Source organism: Gossypium hirsutum, chromosome A12, assembly GCF_007990345.1.
Source record: "Gossypium hirsutum isolate 1008001.06 chromosome A12, Gossypium_hirsutum_v2.1, whole genome shotgun sequence".
Lineage (NCBI taxonomy): Eukaryota > Viridiplantae > Streptophyta > Magnoliopsida > Malvales > Malvaceae > Gossypium > Gossypium hirsutum.
In genome coordinates this window covers 81,142,490-81,162,010 of record NC_053435.1, presented here as the reverse complement: position 1 = coordinate 81,162,010, position 19,521 = coordinate 81,142,490, and the positions used below count along the sequence as shown (strand labels likewise).

The window sequence follows — 19,521 nt, the reverse complement described above, 5'->3', positions numbered from 1 at the left end:
TCACAATCTTACTCAAATCACCGGCATTAAGCCTGCTAGGTTTTTAAAACCCGAGTCCAATTTCTAGCACAAAGCCTACGGGATTTAACCCAGATATCTATTACCAACACAAAGCCTGCGGGATTTAACCCGGATATCTATTACCAGCACAAGCCTGTGGGATTTAACCTGGATATCTATTGCCAGCACAAAGCCTGCGGACTATAAGTCCAGATATATCCCTTCAATGAGCACCATACATATTTATTTACAATGAATTCAATTCACGTAACATCTCAAAATTTTGGTTTATTTACTCATTCGAATAGTGATATGCCATGCACCAACTATATAATTTTTTTTTTGCTATAAGCTTGAAGCATAATTTATTCTGTCATATCAAGACATTATCAAGATGCACTAAATGTGACTATCCGAACTTACCTCGGTATATTGGGACGGTTGTGGATTGACTACTCTATAGCTTTCTCTTTTCCCTTATCCAACTTTGATCCCCTTGCTCTTGAGCTAAATAAGTATAAATAGAGATGTTTAATATTTTGATCAATAGTGTTTACTTATTATTCACATTCGGTAATCAAATATCAAACTCATTTTATAATATATTATCATTACCACAATTAGTCTTAAACCTACCGATTTCATAACTAATACATGTTCATACACAAATGCTACTTTCACCAAATGCTCATGTAATTAAGGTAATAATTTATCATTCAACTTTCAAAACCAAACGTCATTATATTACTAAATATACATGCACCCACATACATAAGCTCAATAATCATAATATAACATCATGTACTTATATTACTTATGTGGCCGAATATACTTGGTCATACATACACATAAAAAAATCAATTCCAAATTTTCATTTCATTTACTCACTAAGCCGAATACACTTACCATGTTCACATACATTCTTCAACAAACTCCTCTTTAAATTAAGCACATATTCGGCAAAACAATGGTAATTTAGCAACTTTAATTTAACTCTTATTTGCTTATAACACATTTTAAGCATTTTTTTTATTCTATCAACTCAAAACACACACATTATTCAATTATAAACAAATTTATGTTCGGCAATGGCATCAAACATGATAGCCGATTCTTCCCACTTAGCATCTAATGCATCCATATGATCATTTGTTTAGTTCAAACACCTATCTACCATTATTCATCTAAATTAGCATGAAACAATAACCATATCTTTTATTAACTATCATGGCCGAAAGTTCTACTCATTCCTAAAATCAAAATTTTAACATGGGTTACCTAAAGAACTTGGTAACTAACTCAAAATTAACTTAAATTTCAAGAATTTAACTTAAACTTCTTACCTTAATGAAAACCTAAGGTGGCCGAATGGTTCTTCTCCCCAACTCTTCTTTACATTCGGCTAGAAAGAACAAGATGAACACCCTTTTTTTTTTCACCCACTTTCTACTTTTAATTATTATAATTCCATGATATTAAGCCATTTAACTAAAATAATGTTAATATAAAATTCATATATTATATTTTAACTAGTAACATGGCCGGCCACTATCTAAAATGGGTAATTTAACATGCAAAACCATCCTTTTCAACACATGCATTAATAGCCCATTTTAAAATTAACCTATCACATTTCAAAAGTGTCTCACATAAGTCCTATTAAATAAATTCACATGCAAATGACCAAATTAAAGCTTGAATCTTTCACACATGCATGTTCACATATAATAAGCATCGAATATGACGGTTAATTATTTTTATGACTCGGTTTTGTGGTCCCGAAACCACTTTCCAACTAGGGTCAATTTTGGGCTGTCACAAAATTGACACAAACAAATAATCAACCTAGCGCCAAATTTGTTGAATTTTTTAGAATTAGAACTAAAATAAAAAAATTTGTAAACATTGAGGGCTAAATTTGTTAAATTTTTTATATTTAGGATCAAATTGATAGAATGTGTAAACATCAAAGGACTAATTTTGTTACTAAACCAATAAAAAAGGCTCACATCAGCTCCGAGTGACTAAAGTATTTAATTTTAAAAAGTTTAGTGACTAAAAATGTAGCTAGGTAACCATTTTTATGGTTTACCCATAAAAAATAATTTTCAGCATGTTCCATGTCAGTATTTAACAAATAATTTTAACTGGGGGGCAATTTGCACGTTTCGAAATATATAAGATCTAATTTGTTCATTTTTTCAGTAAAGGGTCGAAATACAATCCGTTACTAAGTACAGGGGCTTCCTAATACTTTTATTGTTTAAAATTTAATTAAAAAAATATAAAATTTATTTATTCTTTTATCGGTTTCAAAACACCTAAAAAATGTTACAAAATATAAGTATTTTAAATATATTTGATGCAATAAATAATAAATAAGTTATAGCAATATGCATAATAATATACATAATAAGATTTGTATATGAGCTTAGAGTTATATATATATGGTTCAATTATGTTACTAAACTTTATATTATATATAAATTACAGTTTAAGGTTTTTTTAAAATTTGGTAATTTTTAAATTTACTTTTTTTTTTAAAAAAATTTAGTCTAAATCAAATGGTGATCATTAAATTAAGATATAGGTATAAGATTTTATCGAGCGATAAATTTCTAATGCCTCGTGGCTTAGAAATCAATCAATAAGTTAAATTTATTAAAACTATGAAAGGTTAAATTTATTAAAACTATGAAAGCTGATAGATCTCTCTATTATAGAAATCAATTAAATTAATTTTTCTAGTACTTACATTATTAAAAAGAATCAAATAAAGATAAATTTTAACGTAATTAACATTTAATATTTTAAAAATGACATTAAAATTATTTTTTATTTACAATTCCAAATAAAATATTTCATTTGCAAAACGATAAAAATATTATTTATATCAAACAGTAAATGATATTTTTCAAACAGTAAATATTAACTTATTAAAAATTGAATTTATTGGATTTTTAATATTACAAAACTAAATTGATTCAATCAATTTGATAAAGGACCCAATGGTAAGTTTCATCAAATTGGGTTTTAATTTCTTTTTGGAGAATTTAATAGGACCTTATGGTGATGTTAAAAAAATAAGTAATTACAAGCAACTTGGATACCATGATCCCTTCCTTCTCAACAAAAATTTAAAATTAAAAAAAAACAAAAATAAAAATAAAAGCATTTTGGCAACTCCAGTCCCCCAAAAAATGGCTAAATTATTAATGTGCCCCTCTAATTACCATCTCCATTAGTATATCATTCCATGAATCTATGGGCCCTGGTAAGCACCAATGCAAGCAATCATTTTGCACTTTGGCATTTTTATCCTTTGCAAAGGGTTGAAACTGCCGATAAGGTCCCGGGTGACCGTCAGGCCGCAACATTGACATCCTAGTGGTATCAAGCAATTTCAATGTCACCCCGTTTTCAGCCCCTACAATCGAAGCTTTCTCGAATTCCTCCATCTCAATACCCCTCATCTCGGCATCCACATCTTTAAAATCCACTTCGCCTTCTTTAAATGGTCCGGTCCTATTACACGTCCCTCCACTAAACCATTCCCCGTTCTCGAAATGGTCCGGCGTCGTGGTCCGGAGGAAAACAAACGCTTTCCGACCAGACCCCATCATGAAGTCCAGCATCAATTTCAATGCCCTACGGTATGCATACTCAAAGCTCATTTCCATCAAATTCTTTCCCGAGCAAGAATGGCAACCCGTCACTGTGCCATTCTCGTGGTATATTGCAGTCTTGAGAAACCATTTCCCGCCTGCGATGACAGCATAATCGAAGTTCTCGTATTGGTCAGTCCATGTTTTGTCGAGCTTGTCGAGATGGAGCTGAGTTTCCGCCGATGAAACCCCGTTTATGTCTTCGAAAATGTCAGCTTTCAAAAGGAATGGGGACCAAATCACTGAGAGGGTGAAATTGTGAGAGGGAAAATGCCATCTTTTGGATTTGTACTGTTCATCATGATAAACCTCAACAGCTTGCTCTACCTGTGGGACATATAAGTTGATCAATTATACATACCATTTGAGAATATTATGGTACTATCCAACAAAACATAAAGAAAATGATGTACACACAAAGAATATTATGATAGGTATATTGAATCAGAATTCAACAGTTACACTTAGAATTAATCATTATAAGCACTGAATTGAATAATTAATTCAAACAAATTAATTATAACGAGTAATTGAATCATACAATCATAGGCATGTAAAGATAAATTCAACTATGTTAAACCAATAATAAATTTTTTTTGTCAATCAAAAACTAATGTAGGTATCGCATCATCGTTTTAAAAAGAATTTAGATGTCAACTAATAATTAATCGATCAGGTTAAATCAGTTAGGTTAAAATATGCTAAGTTACTTACTCTTTATACGTTTAGAATTTAGTCTCTTCACTTTTATTTAGAGGATTTTAATTATTTTACTTTTCATATTTCAAAAATTCAACTCAATTGGTATGGACATTATTGCCAATGTAGGAAGATGTAAGTTTGGGTGCGTTGAAACGCATTATTCTCCTATTTATAGATTGGAAAGGGACCATCAGTAATTCTAAGTATTGTTTAAAAAAGAGCAAATATGATCAAAATTTATAATTAAAATAAATAATAATAATAATTTAAAGAAATAATTAAAACCTTTCATTTCAATTCAATGGTAGGTGAACCAGCTTAAAAGCTTTAACCATCAAAGCCTAAGCCGTCATCCACTTAATAATTTAAGACTTTTCCCCATTGAAGCTCAAATGGAATCAAAGGGAGACCCACAGCTAAAGGCAAGCAGTCCAAATCTTAATTATGGCCACAAATATTCTTGCTAATATGGACGTTTATGGGTTAAATTTCGATTTTAGTCCCTTTATTATACATAAATTTAAATTCTAATCTTCATAGTCTAAATGGTATTATGGTTGTCCATGTATTCTATATCTTAGAGGTTCAAGGATCGAACCATCCCACGCTTACTCTTCAACAGTGATGAATTGGCTAAACCAAGAACCAATTAAGATACCTGGTTCTTGGATATCGGATATCAAATCAGTTGACCCGGATCTAAAAATTGAATATCCTTTTCTATGGGTGCCAACAATTCAAAAAGGTGTTTTTAATAAAAATAATAATTTTAATAATTAAATCATGTTATTTATTTAGACTACCAAAACATATTATAAATTCAAAACTTCAAACTATATCAATTTAAAATATAAAAACTAAATCCTAAATTAAGCATAGTTAAGGGACCAAAATCAATATTAGACCGTAATCTTTTTAAAAAAATCACAATAAGAAAAGGGATAAGGCAAGTTTTCATACTGAAATTGTCAACTTTTTCAATTTAGTCCTTAAACTTTTTTATTGGTCCATATTAATTCTTGAACTTAGACAAAAAATTTTAAATGAGATTGTACCACATCAATACCTCTACATCACCTAAATTATTATATAAAAAATTATAATATTTTAAGTAATGATATGGAATAATATCAAAATGCCACGTCATTGCATGGACTAAAACTGAGAAAAGTTACCAATTTGAAAGACTAATATAGACACCAAAAAAAAATTCAAGAACTAAGTTGAAAAAAATTATCAAGTTCAAGGACTAAATGTTGTTTTGGATAAAAGTACTATGGAAACTCTTGTACTAATAGTCATGTTTTTTTATATTTTTATATCCATTTTATGATCCATGTTTGAGGTTCGTGACAACCCCTTTCAACAATGTCATCTCCAAAGTTCGAATATGCATTCTCTCAATAGAAGTACAATGTACCTTACCAATGCACCCAACCACTTATTGGACAAATTAGTCCATGTACGTTAGATCAAAGAGCAAACAAATTTTTTTGTTAAAAATTTGTCTCCGTAGTATAAGATACATGTAGTACGCCACATGTAACTATCTAATTATTCTATCAATCATACCAATTTTTAATACAAGGATCTCCATCATAATTTTACCAAAAACACCCTCGTTAATCATCACATAAAATACAAAAAGAGAAATTACCTGAGAGAGAATGCAAAGAAACGATTGGACATGGTTACGAGATATGGAATCGCCGATGAACGCCCACCATTTGTTCTTCATGAGATCCAAGAACTTTTCCGGGTCAAACCTCGGTAATTCACAGCTCCGTGGATTCCACCGCCAATAAAGGTAGCCGGAATCGGGTCTTCCGTTCATCATACAATTTTGATGAGCTTCGATATCACGGCAACTCGAATTCGTGTACGCCGGAGCCGACGGGTCGGGTACCCAATCCCCCACGAATAGATCACATTCACCTGCAACTTTATTTTTCAATTTACAACGAATAATTTAGAGGTTGCTGAAGACAAAAGCAAATGGCAAAAAATGCAAGTAATCATAGCTAAGCAGAGCATGATGTTTCAAAATGACGTATTAAAATTGGTTTAACTGTGGATTTGATCCCTCTATTTTAATTTGTTAGAATTTGGTCCTTGTAAAATAAATGGGTTGTTTTTCTTTAAATTTAGTGTATATAAATTGTTAAAATGCTTATTTTTGTTAATTTTTTACATATAAACTATTGTATGCAAATTGAAAAGATTAACTTTTAATTTTTTGTAGACCAAGGGGTGCAATTCAAAATTAGACCATATAAATTAGGTATAATAATAAATTCAATCTTAATGTATCTTTTTTTGTCACTTTGATTTTAATTTTTTTTTAATCCTTTTAGCATTCATCATTCAAAAGTTAATTAAATTGCTACTTGATAGCATGCATAATAATTCCTATGTATTTCATAAAATATTATTTTTTTTAAAGATATTCATTTTATCAATAAAGGGCACATGGAATATGCAAATGGGATTAAAATTTTATCAATTTTTTTTATCTAAAATAATAGTTTTACTAAAATTTGAAAGTTGAAACGATAAAAAAATTATGACTAAACTGAAAAAAATGATGAATATTAAGGACTAAAATTGATATTATACCATAAATTTGTGAGACACAGTTTTTAGCTATATTCATTGAAGCACAGAGTGGTATGAGATCTACATCTTGCTTTTTCTTTTACTTGAATGAATAAACCACAAAATAAACTAATTTAAACCCAGAGAATTAAACTTTATACTTTGAAAAAAAAGATTCATGCTTGAAGCTTAAACAACTCACCATTTGATGCATTAAAAGACATTGATATCTCCTCGTTTGGAATCGTTTTGCTCTCATTTACCGACAACAAATCACCTGCTGAAGTGGCTGGAAGAGGAGGCTCAATTACGACATTCGTCTCCACCACCAACGGCGGCGGTGCTTCGACGATGGATGAAGTGAAAAAGCTGAGAGAATCGGAGACGAAGAGACGAAAAGCTAGACCGAGTAATAGAAAAGAGATTAAGAATTTGAGGATGATGTGATGGCGTTTGGGTAACGATGGTGGGTTCAAATCTAATACTCTCGATGTTTCCTTCTTCACCATTGTTAATGGTGGCGGTGTCACGTTTACCCAGAAAAATAAACAACTTCTACCTTTTAATGTTTTTATAAGGAAACTCTCCGACTGTTTTTTATTTTTTTTCTTCCAACTACTCTCAAAGGTGTTTTTATTACAAGGACGTGTCTCTTTTTTTGTGTGTATCTGTGAGTGTGTTAGACTTGGGAACTGACATTGCTGGTGGATTATTGTTGGGTGCGTTTTTTTTTTTTTAAATTTGTGGTGTTTAGAGAAGGGTTAAATTGTTGTCTGGGGTCTGAATTTAGTAATTTTGTTCATATTGGGGCTTGAATTTTTTTGGGTCTAATTTAGGTTCTGAAATTGACAATTATTCCCACGTTAAGGCCTGAACTAGGTAATTATTTTCTTTCTTTTTTTTCAAATTACTCTCTGAATTTGGCAATAGTTTCCATATTGGAACCTAAACTTGACAATTATTTCCACATTATGACTCTAACTATTGGGTTTCAAGAAAATATCAAGGACTAATTTGGACAAAAGAAAAGCTCAAGTCCCAATTTAAGAATAATTACCAAGTTTAAGCCTCAAATAGTGATTTGACTCTTTAAAGAATGGTTGGTTGATAATTGTAATGTTAAATCACTTTTTAAAGCTCGCAACTATTCTCATATTAGGGTTTGAACTTTTTTCTAGTCCAAGTTAGCCCCTAAACTTAATAATTGTTCTCACATTGCGGCCGAAACTTTTTTGTTCAAGTTAGGCCTTAAACTTGACAATTATTCTCACGTTGGGGCTTGAACTTTTTTTAACCAAGTCAGTCCTTGATATTTCCTTGAAAACCTTAAAGTTCAAGCCTAATATGGGAACAATTGCTTAACTTAAGCCTCAATATGGGAACAATTGCTAGTTTAAGCTCCAACATGATAATAATTGCCAAGTTCAAACCCCAATATAGGAATAGTTACCAAGTTCTGGCCTCAAATAGTGATTTTACCTTAAATATAAAACAAATAATAATTAGGTTAAATTATGCAATCAGTCATTATATTATGCGTAAGTTATATTTAGTATTTGTATTTTAATTTGGTCAAATTTAGTCGTATTTTTAGAATTGGTTACTTTTAGTCTTTATATTTTCTGAATTTTGAAGTTTCAATATTGACTTAAAGGGTAGGAGTTGAATTTGTTCGGTTAAATTCTACTATTAGTTTTATACTATGCCTAAAGTCTTAGATTTAGTTCATGTTCTCTAATTGAATAATTTTTAATATCTATACTTTTTGAATTTCGAAATTTCAATATTGTAATTGGGTTTCTTTAATAACATATAAAATAACAAACTGATATGGTATTGCATATATGGTAATATATTTGTAACATCATATTTTGGAAGCTGGCAAAAACTTAATGGATTTAACTGCTGTCGTTTTGATTAGAATTGAATTTCCAGATTTAAAAAAATATAGGAATTAAAAATTACCAAATTAAAGTATTAGGGACTAGATCCACAAATTATACATAGAACAATGACTGATAGCCCAATTTAACCTAATAATGATAACGAAAGGTTTCATTTCATTGTCTTTATTCAAACATCCAGAAATTTGCTTGATACACCAAATCCCTTTATAAAACAAATTGGCCCATGTTTAACTTAATGGATTATTTTCGGGTTAATTCCATCAAATGTCCTTAAATTATTGTTTTAATTTTAAATTGGTTCTTAAACTTTAAAACATTTTAATTGAATCCATAAAATATCAGTATTATGTTAATGTAGTCTTTTCATCAATCCAACAGAAAGTTGGAGAGCTAAATGCTAATTAAGATAAGATATGAAATATATTTAAAATACATGGATCAAATTGTAAAAATATATATTTATGTTGCATAAATAATTTAGATTTAATGTGTTAAAAAAAAGGTACAAATCAAAAAAATAAAAGATTAGAGGGCTCAAGGGCATGTCTAAAGGGGACATACAACTTGACGCTTTGATTAAAATGGAAATTTTGCATTTTCTCATTTTAAGAAATTAATGATTTAATTTAGGTTTTTAATATAAAATTTTCCCAAAAAGTTATAAATTAAAATTAATTTAAAGACATGGGCTAACAAGACTATTAAACAATGGACAAAGAACCAAGAATTGCAAGTAAAATGTAAGTAACCAAAGGTGTAATTATGAATTTTATCCTTCTACTTTCTAAAATTTAAGAAGTTAATCCCTCTAGTTTGTTATAATTTAATTTTTGTAATTTAAGAACACTGAGCAATAAGTCCAATTAAGTAAATACTATTAAACCGCTAGCTAAACATCTGACTAACCTTTTCGATTAAAGACTAAATTTGATAAAAGTATCATGGAGTTCCTTGTATTAGAAGTTGGTTTCCATTTTGCTCCCTTTATTCAATTAATGGGCAAACTAGTCCCTATACATTAGATTAAAGAGCAAATTAGTTATTTTTGTTTGAAATTTCATCCATTTGTACTGTTAAAAATTAGTGTGGTTGACAGAAAAATAAGACAATGACATGGAACATACCTCGAGGACCACTTTTTAATAGTAAAAATAGATAAAAAAAATTTAACAAAATGATCAGTTTGCTCTTTAATTTAATATACATGAACTATTTTACCCATTTTTTGAGTAAAGGGAATAAAATACAATCTGACTCCTAATTTAAAGACCTTCATGATACTTTTGTCGACTAAATTCTTAAAATTTAAAATAAAAGAATTAACTTCACAAATTTCATCAAATAGAAGGATTAAACTCAAAATTAAACATTTTCCCAAATATAATTATACATTATTAGAGTCACAATATTAGATGTAATTCACATGGGTTGCCCTACATCTACAATCTCCCAAAGCATACACCTTATATATTTCCTTATATAATATATATATATAGCAACTGGAACCAGATGCTAAAGTACAGCTGGCTATATCACTTTAGCTTCTGTCGTTTTAGAGCATGTAATGTCATGAATGGACCACTTTACCAATTTCATTAATTATATAAATTTGACCATATCAGTTTATCACCCTCTTTATACTCTTTCCTTTTTCTTTTATTGGAATATTTAAGGCAATCCAAATCTTGATGCTTTTACCAAAATGGCTATCTTCGAGTTTTTGTATCTAATAAAAGTTATATATTTTAGTATTTAAAAAATAATGGTGTTGTGCTTAATGTGAGTTTTAGGATTGATTTAACAAAAGTTGATTGTTAATGAATCTATTAATAGAACAAATTTAGTATTAATTATGAATTTATTTTATTTTGCATTTACTTTATCAAATAAAATTTGATGGCTGAGATTTAATTTGAGTTTTAAGGTTGATCTGATAAAAGTTAATTGTTAATATTATTACTTAATTATAGAATCAATTCTAAAACTCGTGTTAAATAGTAAAAAAGTTAACATTATTATCTTTAAGTATAAAAATATATAACATTTATTAAATACAGATACTACATTAGAAAAAAAATCAAAATTAAGTACCACATTAACCATTAAGCTAAGAAAATGTAAATTCAAATATTGAATACAATATTATTAAAGGGATAATCATAAATCCCGAAATATGACTGAAATATTTTTTTCAATTATGGTTTAAAATGGATACATTCCATTAGCTAATTTGCTCCTGATTTTATTTTATTTTATTTTTTAATTCTGTTGGCTTTTTATATATGTTTATTATAGTCTGCTTTTTGAGATTCTGATTTGCTTTTAGTTAAAAAGATAAAGGTAAAGCTAAACCTCTATTATAAGTATTTCCTTTGCTTGTCTTTTTTTTTTTACAGTTTTTTTATGTAATTTTAATTTTATAAGTGATTTTAAGGATAGGTTTGTTGTCATCCTCTCTAGTTTTGTGAATATTCAACTCTTTTGTCTATTTATGCTCGCCGTTTTAGACCATCTAGGGCTAATTTCCTTATCATATTAAGTGCTTGCAATCACATTAGATATGTCGTGGTTAACTTGTGACAAAGCCAAATTATCAACGTGTCATGATATTCTATTGATGCACTGGTTAAAACTTTTGTTGTGTTGATGGAGCTTATCCTTCACCATCTACGACGAATACTGTTTGTTATTTTTTCTTTAAATTGTATGATTCCATTCATCGAATAAATTAATGAATTTACTTCTCAAATAAAAAAATCTCTTTTGCTATTTAATTGATTTATAACATCAATTATATATTATTAATATCATATCTTTACAAAAATTGAGATATTATTATTATTTATTTGTCAAAATTAATTTATGTATTTTTACAAATTTTGATAAATTAATCTAATTATTGATTAACAGATAAGCTAGTTGACTTTTTTTTTAATAACGTGTTGCATGTAAAAATAATTGAATTGTAGATTTTTAATTCATTGTATATAAATGATTGAATTGTTTATTTTAAAATAAGCGGTTTAACAATAAAGTTTAACATTGTTACCGAAATATACTAATTTCTTTATTTTTATAAAATATAATCACTAAATTATGATATATTAAAATTGAGAGATTAAGGATTTAGTTTTTTTTAGGGATAAACAACATTTAACTTCTAAATTCGACAATTTTTCGTATTGGTCTTTGTCTTTTTTTATTGACGTTAATTTCAAAACTTGACTGTTTTTTTTTTAAATTTAGTCTCTGAATTTGAATTCTAATAAGGTATAATGACATTACTTTTTTTTTGTACTTTTTAGATTTTCTAGAATTTTTAAATTTTTATGTGATATCGTGATATAATCTTAGAATACCATATCATCGCACCTTATTGAAATCTAAGTTTAAGGATTAAATTGAAAAAAGACTTGCAAAATTTTAAGACTAACGTGAATTAAAAAAATTAAAATATAAAATTGAAAAAATACCAAATTCAAGGATTAAATATTTATTTATATTTTTTCAAGCAAAAAGATTAAACTTAGGGTCAAAATCAAGGCGATATGACTATGCCAACCAAAAAAAAACCATTAGGAATAAAAATTATATATATTTTAGTGTAAAGCTGGACAAACAAGAAACTGTGATTGCTTAAAATAAACCAAATAAATTAAATCAATGTGAGAATTTAATATATTAATAGTGTATTTTTTTATTTTATAAATAATTTCAAAAATAATATATTTTATAGAATATTTGTAACTTTAAAATCTAAAATCTTGTGTTAATGTATGAGTATAAAAATGTATTTATTTAATTGAGTAAAATAAAATTTTAGAAAAAGTACTCGACCCACTAGGAGGAACATGCCATGGATGTTAGCACATCTTTCATGTTATTGTCCCACTCCCCATGCAATATCATCACTGAACTTATATTTAGGTTTTATTTAAAAAATAATAAATTAATTTTTATATATTAAGTCAAATAGTAAATAAGTTTTTTTATTAAAAGTTTTATTTATTTGTGTTGTCAAAAAGTGACGTGACTAACATAAGAATCAAACAATGAAACATGGTATGTCATATGTACTTCATGCTGATATACAATAATCAATTTTTAACAATGGAAATGAATGAATTTTTTTACAGAACGATTAGTTTACTCTTTAATCTAAGACTAATTTGCCCATTTTTTTATATAAAGGGAGGCAAAATGCAATATAAATCTTGATACAAGTGCTTGCATGGTACTTTAAAACTTCTTTATATATTAGCAATAATAACATGGGTCTTACGATATTAAACCTATTGGTGTTGGTTCGTATGCCAATGTGGGCATTATCAAATAAATTCAGTAGATATATAAATACAATACAAGTAATAATTTAAAATCGAACATTTATAACGTAGAATCAAATTAGTAAAAGCATAATAGATAAAAAAATTGAATAAAATTCATCCATGACATACACATATCTTGAAAGAGTATTATACGTTACAATTACAAATAATAAGACTTGAATTTGGATACTAAAAGAAGTTGGAACTTTTGCCTTTAACTAACAATTGTGTGGTATTTGTTTTAGTATTTTGTAGTTCATGAAAATGAAAATAAGATATTCCTTGATTTAAGCATTGGTTTTGTCTCGAGGGCCCATTTGGATGGATGTGTATATCTTTAATACGGTGCAATTAGTTTTTTTTTCTCACGTTACAGTATCTCTATAGTATTTAATTTCACTGTCACTACTGTTTTTACACTAACTACAGGTAAACACACCGTCCATCCAAAAGAGACCTAAGGCTTTCAACTGCTTTCACTGCTTTGCGAGTTTGGGTTTGTCATATTTACTTTCTTCAATAGTTAAAAACAAGGTTTTTAGGTGAAATCAATCAAATCATCAATTTGTAGGTCCAACAATTCGATTAAATAAATTATTATAAAATATAAAAATAAAAAAATATATTAAAAACCAATTCACCAATACACATCTTTGCTGATCTAAAGATTTTCTCCTAACCAATACTCTGGTCAATTCCCAATCCAATTAATGGAGTCCAATTCAAATAACCATGATTAAAAACTGAAGTTGCCGTCTAATGGGCCCATCAAAGGGATTTTCGGCTCAGCCGCTGTGTTTTAGCAACAACAAAGTCCGTCAGGGAGGGTCCACTTAGTACCCAAAACGCATGTCTTGTTGCTGTGTCGTATGGTATGTCAGATGGTTAAATTCTGGTATTAGCCCTTCTACTATACTTAAATTTTAAATCTAATTCTCATATTTTAATTCGACATAATTAGATCCATCCTACTGGACATTTTTTTTTGTATGTTGGAAGGAATATTTTTAAGAAAATAATCCATATTAGCATTTTAATCAAAATAACCGATAATATTAACTATTTGAATTAACTGATGACATTATAAAAATAGACACCAAATTATGCCATATTAAAACATACTAATTAAATCTTAAATTTGAACGTAATAAAGGGACCAAATCGAAAATTTAACCCAGATAACCAACCAATGACTGTCCAGGCCAATCTCCTTTAAAAGTAGTGGCTTCACAAGCCAACTTAAATATTTTTGCTTCCATTCATTTTGTCCCCCCCTTTAGTCAATAATTGGACAATGCTCCATAACTTCAACCACATATATTAATTGACAAAGTATTCGATAGACAATTCATGAATATATTCACGAACATTATCCGTGTACATATTCAAGAACATATACACAAATTTATTCATAAACAAATTCATTTAATTTAAACGAACACTATTTAAATTCTTAATGAATATGAACCAAACACAAACAAACATAAGCATATGAAGATAAGTCCGTTCATTCAAGCTCAGTTCAATTTCGAACATTTCTATATTGAAAAACAATGAGTTACAATGAAACAAAAATTTTCTATTGCAATATTTGCATATGCATTACATAACTTGAAAAGCAATCATTTAGAACATGTATTGAAATATTTATATTTTTCGCTTATCGGATTAAGAAACCATCCAACATCGACAACCTCGAAGTTAGCTAGAAAAACATCGATCGGATTTCGAACCTTCCGGCCAGTTTGCCGGTTGATTATTTCCACACTAAATGGAGAACGAACCAAACTTCTTGTATCCGCGGGATTAACTGTGGGGATCATTATGTATTTCATTACGCAGCTACTTTTGGAACTTTCATGCCGAAACCGTGCTTTGCTTTCTCAACTCTGTTCAGGAAAAATCATATCAGCAATGCTTAAGGATATTAGCCATCAAATACTAATGGAAGCCGTATAGCCCTATTCCGGTATTTGACATGATATAACTCATCCACGCGAGGGTATCACAAAGCCATGTTCTTGCCACTAAACTAAGATCTCATTAGCCTCGAGGCTTATATAACGGTACAAGAATTACGCCTATTAAAATATAAAACATTCACGAGCATGTACAAGGCGATGAACCAAAAGTTGCAGAAAAAACAAAGGTTGGAATTAGCTCTTACGTTGGGGCAAGTTTGCCAAGGCAATCTAGCTCTTCACCAGTGTCTTCGTCCAGGACTCTGCCAGAGATCTCGATGATGTAAGATCTATCTCTATCGGTTGGAAGCCCTCTATTAGCGAGCAAATCCAAATCTTTCTGATGGAGCTCTCTCCCATTTACGAAAACACCAGTGGTTCCACCGGCACAGTTTTCTGGCATTGGATAATTAAATTCTTCGATAAATGGCTGCAAGTGAAATACAGTTAAAAGAAAAACATGTAACGGCAAATCCAAACAACAAGAAAAAGTGTAGCCGTTGATATCAGGGTAAGGATTATTCAATCTTACAGGGATTATGCCAAGACAAGGCCCACCGACAACACCCCAGAATCCAGCTCGAAAATCATACCTGATTTAGGCACGCCAATCATTATAGACATATACTGAAACTAGTAAAACTCGTAGCATGGCGGATAAAAAGAAAACCGATAAAAGCTTACCAATACTGTCCAGGCTGAATGGGTCCGGCCATCTTTTCAGCTTTTTTAAGCACACGGTCAGTGATAGGATGGCCGTTAACCGAAATGTTACCTTTTCCGCGTTCCTCAGTTTGATTAAATCTCGAGAAATCCTTAAAGCTCTTCTTGATAATATTTACGAAAAACGATTCACCTCCTTTTGCGACTTTTGGTTGATCACCCTCTCTGGCTGCTTCCCCTGAATCTTGAGAGATTCCTGTGTTATAGTCATCAAATGAAACCTCCATCTCGGTAGGTAATGATGCCTCTTTTAAAGAATTTTGTCTTGTGGCGGCCTTGTTAGACGTGAATTTCTCTTGACCAGAGCGATTACTACAATTTCCTTTCCCAAATCTGTTGACTGCTTGATTGCTAGTAGAGTAATCGAAGTGGTCTTGAAGTGGTGAACCTGAGGGTAGGGGAGACATGGTGGATTTGATTGGCTGCCGAACGGAATTCTTTTCCTCTCTCGAAGCAATTAAAACATCCGGACTGTTGTCGTCCTCAGAAATGCTCAGAGATGAAGAATGAAAACTTTGCATTTCTTGAGGTCTGATTGAATTCAAAGCCTGGTCCATTGACGATACAACGGGTTCTTGGTCCACTGATTGAAAATCATAACCAGATTCGTCGTAGCCGTCAGACGAGAAAGTGGAAGCAATTCGGTTCACACGGCCACGGAAATACGAGGAACTATCATTGATAACTCCATCAGAGATATCATCAACCTGTACAGAAGTTCCTTTCATCTCCGCATGATCACAAAGAACAAGCTTCTTGTTGACGATGATAAAGTTTATTACACTCGAACAGGCACCGCAACGCAATTTATATTCGGTTTTTGCCACGAGCTGTTTTTTCTTAGGCATTTGTAGTAATTCGAAACAATTATAACACAAAATAAATGGAGCACCACCAGCAATAGGACGAAAACGGCGACCACCACTGGTTATCACCACCCGTTGCGGATGGCACTGAACAAAACCACCTATTTCCGGCTTAAGATCACTAGGCCATCTAGCGGGAGCTTGTGAATGAAGCACACTCATTTGAGGCATTGTAGCCCTAGAATTGTGGAAATGCGAACTAAAAGTCCCATGGTTCTCAAAATGGTACATTGGATTACAAGGCACATCGGGGAACCTTTTATCACCAAAAGAACGGGACGGAATAGGCGGTGGAACTCGTCGATGTTTCTCGTAACAATGAAAGCAAGAACAAGAAGCCTGGTGCAACACTGAACTTTGTGGATATGGCATAAACGGGTCGTGATTACTTTCCATATACTGTCTCGAAAAGTACGGATGAGGTGCTTGTTGGTATTCTCCGGGTAATTGTTGCGGTGCTCTTCCAAGGATTTGGGATCCAAAAGGATCTCCATATGCAGGAATATGATTTGGATTGTGCATTGGAGGATACAACCCCTGCCGAGTCATATCATGCCTGACAGGATAAGCAAATGGCTCTGGAAAATGACTGAAATAAGACGGCCCTGCCCCATACCATGTTGATCAGGTCCGTATAAGGGCATTGAAGGCTTCTTTGCTCCGGAAGACCCACTCGGGAACAATGTATCCTTCTCTTTCGGTTTATCAATCACATCACATGACCGACTAAGTCGCTCTTTTAGCTCATCTAGCTTCCTCAAAAGCTCGGCTCGATCTTGTTCAAGGTGAATCCTACTAGAACCAGCCTGGTCCGTTTGACTCTGCAAGGAATCACTATAACCATACGATGGGCCTTCATCCGGATGATTCGAAGTAGAAAACCTCAAGCCTTCAACAACTGCTCTCGGAATTCTCTGCAACCCCTCCATCTCTCCTTGCTTCACAGCTTGCCTTTGCAATCTCCCAATATATCCAAAATCAGAACATGAATCCTCCTGTTCTTGTTCTACAGAATTCGCGATTTCATCCTTATTTCCATTCTCAACGGGCTGTTTAGCGCCGGTATCATCACAATCAACATTACTCTTCTTCTCTGCATCACTTTGATCACGCCTCAAAGAGCCAGCACTCGATTTAACATCCACATGGGAGGCATCACTCAAATCTATTAATCTTTTCCTCAACGGAATTTCGGATTTGCTAGAAACTCTACCGCGCTTATCTTCTTCCAATTTCTCCGACGAGGTATCTGCTTCAGGGTTCTTAATTTTTGCTGATACAAAATATGTGTATATATATAAAATCCACCATTAAAATCTGGGAAAACACTACATATTTCATAGTAAGATCAATACCAAAAGATTCAGTAAATAAAACAAGGAATCTAACCCAAAGCCTTAAATGGTTTGATTAGTCTTAATTAACAAAATTCCTTTCAAATTTTCGCATGAAAATGGTAGGCTTAATCATTAATTAACAAATCCCCCAATAATGTACCTTGCTATTACTGATAAATACAAAATAAACCACCAATGGTTCAAGTTTCAACATTATCACTGATCAATTGACTCATAAAAATCCAAGTTATTTTCTCAGCAACTTTCTCATCAACCAAACAAGCAACTATAGGAAGAAAAAACAAGGTACCTCGAAGAACAGCACCGCAGCCACCACACTGGTAAACAGAATAATCAGCAAGTTCTGGAAGAAGGTTTTCACAATTTGGACACCGAACTAACCTTACTTTGTTCGACTCAGCCATTACTGAGTCATTAAAAGAACCTGTCGAGTAACCGACGAATAAGAAAAAGACGTGACACCCCCGAAAAAAGAAAAACAATTTAGAATCCTTCCAAAAAATAATTTGTTTTAAACGAGCTTAAAAAACAACCAATGCTCCTGCAAAAACCATCACCATCAAACCCTGTTTATTTAAGAAAACAGAAAACCCAAACAGGAAATATAATCAACTGGGTTGAAAAAACCACCAATGGTCTTTTCTTTTTCTCTTTAAGCAAAGCTTCTCGCTCGTTTTCTTGGGTTTTCTCGGGAACCAAACAGGGAAAAAAGGAAATACAATGAAGTAACCCAGAGTTTACTGAAAAACACCCAGAAAAAGAAAATTTACACTCGAAAGAGAAGTATAGTTTGTTGTGATTTTTGAAGAATCACAAAATCTGAGTTTATAATAAAATAATAGAGAAATGAAATAATATAAAAATGGTGGAGAAAGACAGCCGTGATCACATTATCGTTTTCCAAGGTTAGTAGGAAATAAAGAAAGAAAGGGTTAATTTCTCTATACGTCCCTTAAATAATGCTGAGATTCTAAATTAGTCCAAATTTTAGAAACATTTTAATTGAATCATTTTATAGTGTAAATATTGTATTAATCTAATCTTTTAAGTGTAAATATTGTATTAATCGAATCTTTTTACTGATCTTAGACATTAAATATTAACTAATATTATCTCGAATTTAATGTGAATCGAATTCTAAATAAATGTGTATAAGGACAAAGTTAAAATTTTTATATCAATTTCGAGATAAAATTAAAAAAACAGTGCTAAATTGGTATAAATTAAAGAAATAGTTTTTTGAGGGGTTGAGAATACAATTTTTTTATGTGGCCAAAGCTAAAAAGAATTAATTTTTTATAGGGATTAAAAAACAATTGTACCATTTAACTAAAGGGACGAAAACCATACTTGCCTCCCTGGCATTGTCCCTACATTTATACCTATCAAATGAGGCTATCTATTTGTTCAACCCGT

General features: G+C 31.0%; 1 protein-coding gene and 1 non-coding gene across 2 annotated transcripts; both read right to left on the bottom strand.

The window, feature by feature from the left end:
- Positions 1-3,016: 3,016 nt before the first annotated feature.
- On the bottom strand, positions 3,017-7,637 carry LOC107948187 (protein trichome birefringence-like 25). Its single transcript, XM_016882655.2, has 3 exons — positions 7,165-7,637; positions 6,025-6,308; positions 3,017-3,992 (listed from the first exon to the last, which is right to left on the bottom strand). Exons 1-3 carry the CDS (start codon positions 7,469-7,471, stop codon positions 3,213-3,215), a joined length of 1,371 nt encoding a protein of 456 aa, XP_016738144.2. The 5' UTR covers positions 7,472-7,637; the 3' UTR covers positions 3,017-3,212.
- A 7,052-nt stretch (positions 7,638-14,689) lies between these two features.
- Positions 14,690-18,954, bottom strand: LOC107948188 (protein ENHANCED DISEASE RESISTANCE 4). Its single transcript, XR_005906178.1, has 5 exons — positions 18,395-18,954; positions 15,843-18,020; positions 15,691-15,751; positions 15,365-15,588; positions 14,690-15,086 (listed from the first exon to the last, which is right to left on the bottom strand). It is a non-coding gene; the product is annotated as a protein ENHANCED DISEASE RESISTANCE 4 (transcript).
- Between the last annotated feature and the right edge of the window lie 567 nt (positions 18,955-19,521).

Excerpts from the sequence above, each read along its gene's own strand:
- LOC107948187 (XM_016882655.2), bottom strand. The coding sequence starts at position 7,471 with ATGGTGAAGAAGGAAACATCGAGAGTATTAGATTTGAACCCACCATCG. Across the intron at positions 6,309-7,164 it reads GTCTTTTAATGCATCAAATG|TTGCAGGTGAATGTGATCTA; the intron begins GTGAGTTGTTTA and ends TGAAAAATAAAG. Across the intron at positions 3,993-6,024 it reads TTCTTTGCATTCTCTCTCAG|GTAGAGCAAGCTGTTGAGGT; the intron begins GTAATTTCTCTT and ends TATGTCCCACAG.